Source organism: Ammodytes marinus, assembly GCF_949987685.1.
Source record: "Ammodytes marinus genome assembly, chromosome: 16".
NCBI classification, from domain to species: Eukaryota; Metazoa; Chordata; class Actinopteri; order Uranoscopiformes; family Ammodytidae; genus Ammodytes; species Ammodytes marinus.
This window is the reverse complement of record NC_137220.1, coordinates 1,888,196-1,890,654: the sequence shown is the minus strand read 5'-3', so window position 1 is coordinate 1,890,654 and position 2,459 is coordinate 1,888,196. Positions and strand designations below refer to the sequence as shown.

Sequence of the window (2,459 nt, the reverse complement as noted above, 5' to 3'; positions counted from 1 at the left end):
ATTTCTCTCATGATTTCTCTCCCCGGGGACGTCTTCAGCCAACATCTCTATCACGTGACTATTTCAACCAATAAAAACCACATTACAAAAGCTTGCCAATCAAATGCAGCCACTTCAGTCACATGACAAGTGTTGTCATGTTGTCATAGGGCTCAACCATGGGCTCAACAATGTCCGCGGACTTTTTTAAAGGCTGCAGTTCCGCACCGATGTTGTGGCCGTGCCATGTAGGTTAAACGCATATTTTACCGACTATCTGGGTGAGTCGAGAAAATGGAAGAAACCGCTGATTCCGAGGAGCAATAGCCACACCCGTGGCCTCAAATACACACTCACACAATCACAGTGACACAGACTCCCACACACTCGCAATTACAGAGAAACTGTTCTTCTTTGACACATGTCCTGTTCTCCCTGTAGCCTACTCACTTCGCATGCCCCAGTCTGGCTGTGTGAGAGTCTGAGAGTGGTCTCTTTGTTCAGCCACTCTGTAGTTTCATACGTTAAGTGAGTGTGCTAGCAGGTTTTGATGTGTAACGAAGTTTAATTTTGTGTTTTATATTTTTGGGGCTAAACACAACCTAGATAATTTTCTCAGGGCCAGTGACATATAGGAATTTGTTTTAAAATGTGTATGTGCAAAACAATTGCAACAGTGTTATAAGGGTTTTAATTAATATAATTTTGGACAAGCCTAATTTATTATCATTTTATTTGAAGGCTGATGTATTTAATTTGGCAGATAATTAATTTATTATTGTTTGAGTTCAAGGGTTATTCATTTGATTTTTAAATACCTTATTTATTGTTTTATTTAAAATTATGTTATTTAACACATCTTTATTTGAACATTGCTGTTTTATATTATGTTCGTGTCTATTCTGTACCATTTGTGTTGCTCTGTATATTTCAAAAATAAATCCGGAGTAATGCAGTAGGCCTACTTGTACTCTTGAGTACTTGAGTAGTCTTTTCACTGCATACTTTTTTACTCTTACTCGAGTAATAATTTTTATGAGTACTTTTACTTCTACTTGAGTAATTATAATCTTAAAGTAACTTACTTTTACTTGAGTAAATTTTTTGGCTACTCTGCCCACCTCTGCCTGAGACACAGTCGCCCCAAATACAGAGGAAATCATTTAAAACAATGATATAGGTCACGAGTCACTCGGAGGAAAGAGGGTTTGTTGGTTGTTTGGTTATAAAGCAGAAATATTAAAGGTCACATTTTATGCAAAAGTCACTTCTTAATGTTTCTTATGTATATTAAAGGTGGAGATAAAATCTGGTGCTTATAAACAGCCTAGGCTCTGTAAAACTGGTATATAAGCAAAGGGGCCACCATAGCTAGCAACATGCGCATTTACAGAGCCTAGGCTGTGTATTAACACTTTTTTTTTTCACACAAAAATGCTCAATTTTGTTTTTCTTTCCCTCCTCAACTGAAAGCCTATGTCTGGCCTGCCTGTATGTGTGTGTGTGTGTGTGTGTGGCTGTGTGTGTGTGTGTGTGTGTGTGTGTGTGTGCGCGTGTGTGTGTCTGTCTGTCTGTCTGTCCGTCCGTCCATCTATCCGTCTGTCTGTCTGTCTGTCTGTCTGTCTGTCTGTCTGTCTGTCCGTCTGTCTGTCTGTCTGTCTGTCTGTCCGTCTGTCTGTCCGTCTGTCTGTCTGTGTACATCATCTTCCCCTCCTCACCTGAACACCTCTCTAGCCTGCCCGCTCTCCGGTGACGTCTCCCTGAAGAAAGGAACGACGCGGGACAGACTGGCTCTGCGTCGGGACCCCCCTCCAGCCTTGTCCCCTCCCCCGCCCACGAACCCCCCCGCCCGGACACTGAGGGCGGTGCTCTGCTTCTTAAGGAACTTCTCCAGCGGCTTCATCCCCGCCGGCATGGTCCCTCACTGGGGTCAACGGGGATGGGTGTGAGAGGTGGTTATTATGGAGCTGGTACGGAGGTGTAGTTATTTGGGCCCCTACATCATACAAGCCCCTCCCCTCCTCCTCCTCTCAAATGGGCAGGTGGGCAGCCTCCAAGGAACGGCAAGGGACCCGCTGTGAAGACAAGAAGTTAAAATACTTTGTTAGTCAATTGTGACGTTGAAATTGGTCTTTTCTCATCTCCACTCTCAAGTTCCCACACTCCAGAGGGGGTCCTCACACAGGGTCAGCCATAGTACAGACAGACAGACAGACAGACAGACAGACAGACAGACACTCCAGAGGGGGTCCTCACACAGGGTCAGCCATAGTACAGCGCCCCTGGAGCAGTTTGGGGGTTAAGTGTCTTGCTCGAGGACACAATGGTAGAGATGGTGGGCACTGTAGATGTAACCACCACTAGTTTTACTACTAACACCCTTTGAGAACAGGGGCGGATTGCATTCTATTAATATTATATTTTGGTAATTGACAGGCATTCAGCCTCCTGGGGATGGATACTGTTAAGATGTTATGAAG

At 44.1% G+C, this 2,459-nt stretch overlaps 1 protein-coding gene across 1 annotated transcript in view; it reads right to left on the bottom strand.

The window, feature by feature from the left end:
- rapgefl1 (Rap guanine nucleotide exchange factor (GEF)-like 1) overlaps positions 1–1,894 on the bottom strand; it is a gene marked incomplete at its 5' end in the record, with an annotated part of 30,013 nt that extends 28,119 nt beyond the window's left edge. The window contains one exon of the mRNA XM_080043979.1: positions 1,698–1,894. Coding sequence (XP_079900105.1) covers positions 1,698–1,894 — 197 coding nt within the window. The remainder of the gene's footprint in view (positions 1–1,697) is intronic.
- Positions 1,895–2,459: the final 565 nt, after the last annotated feature.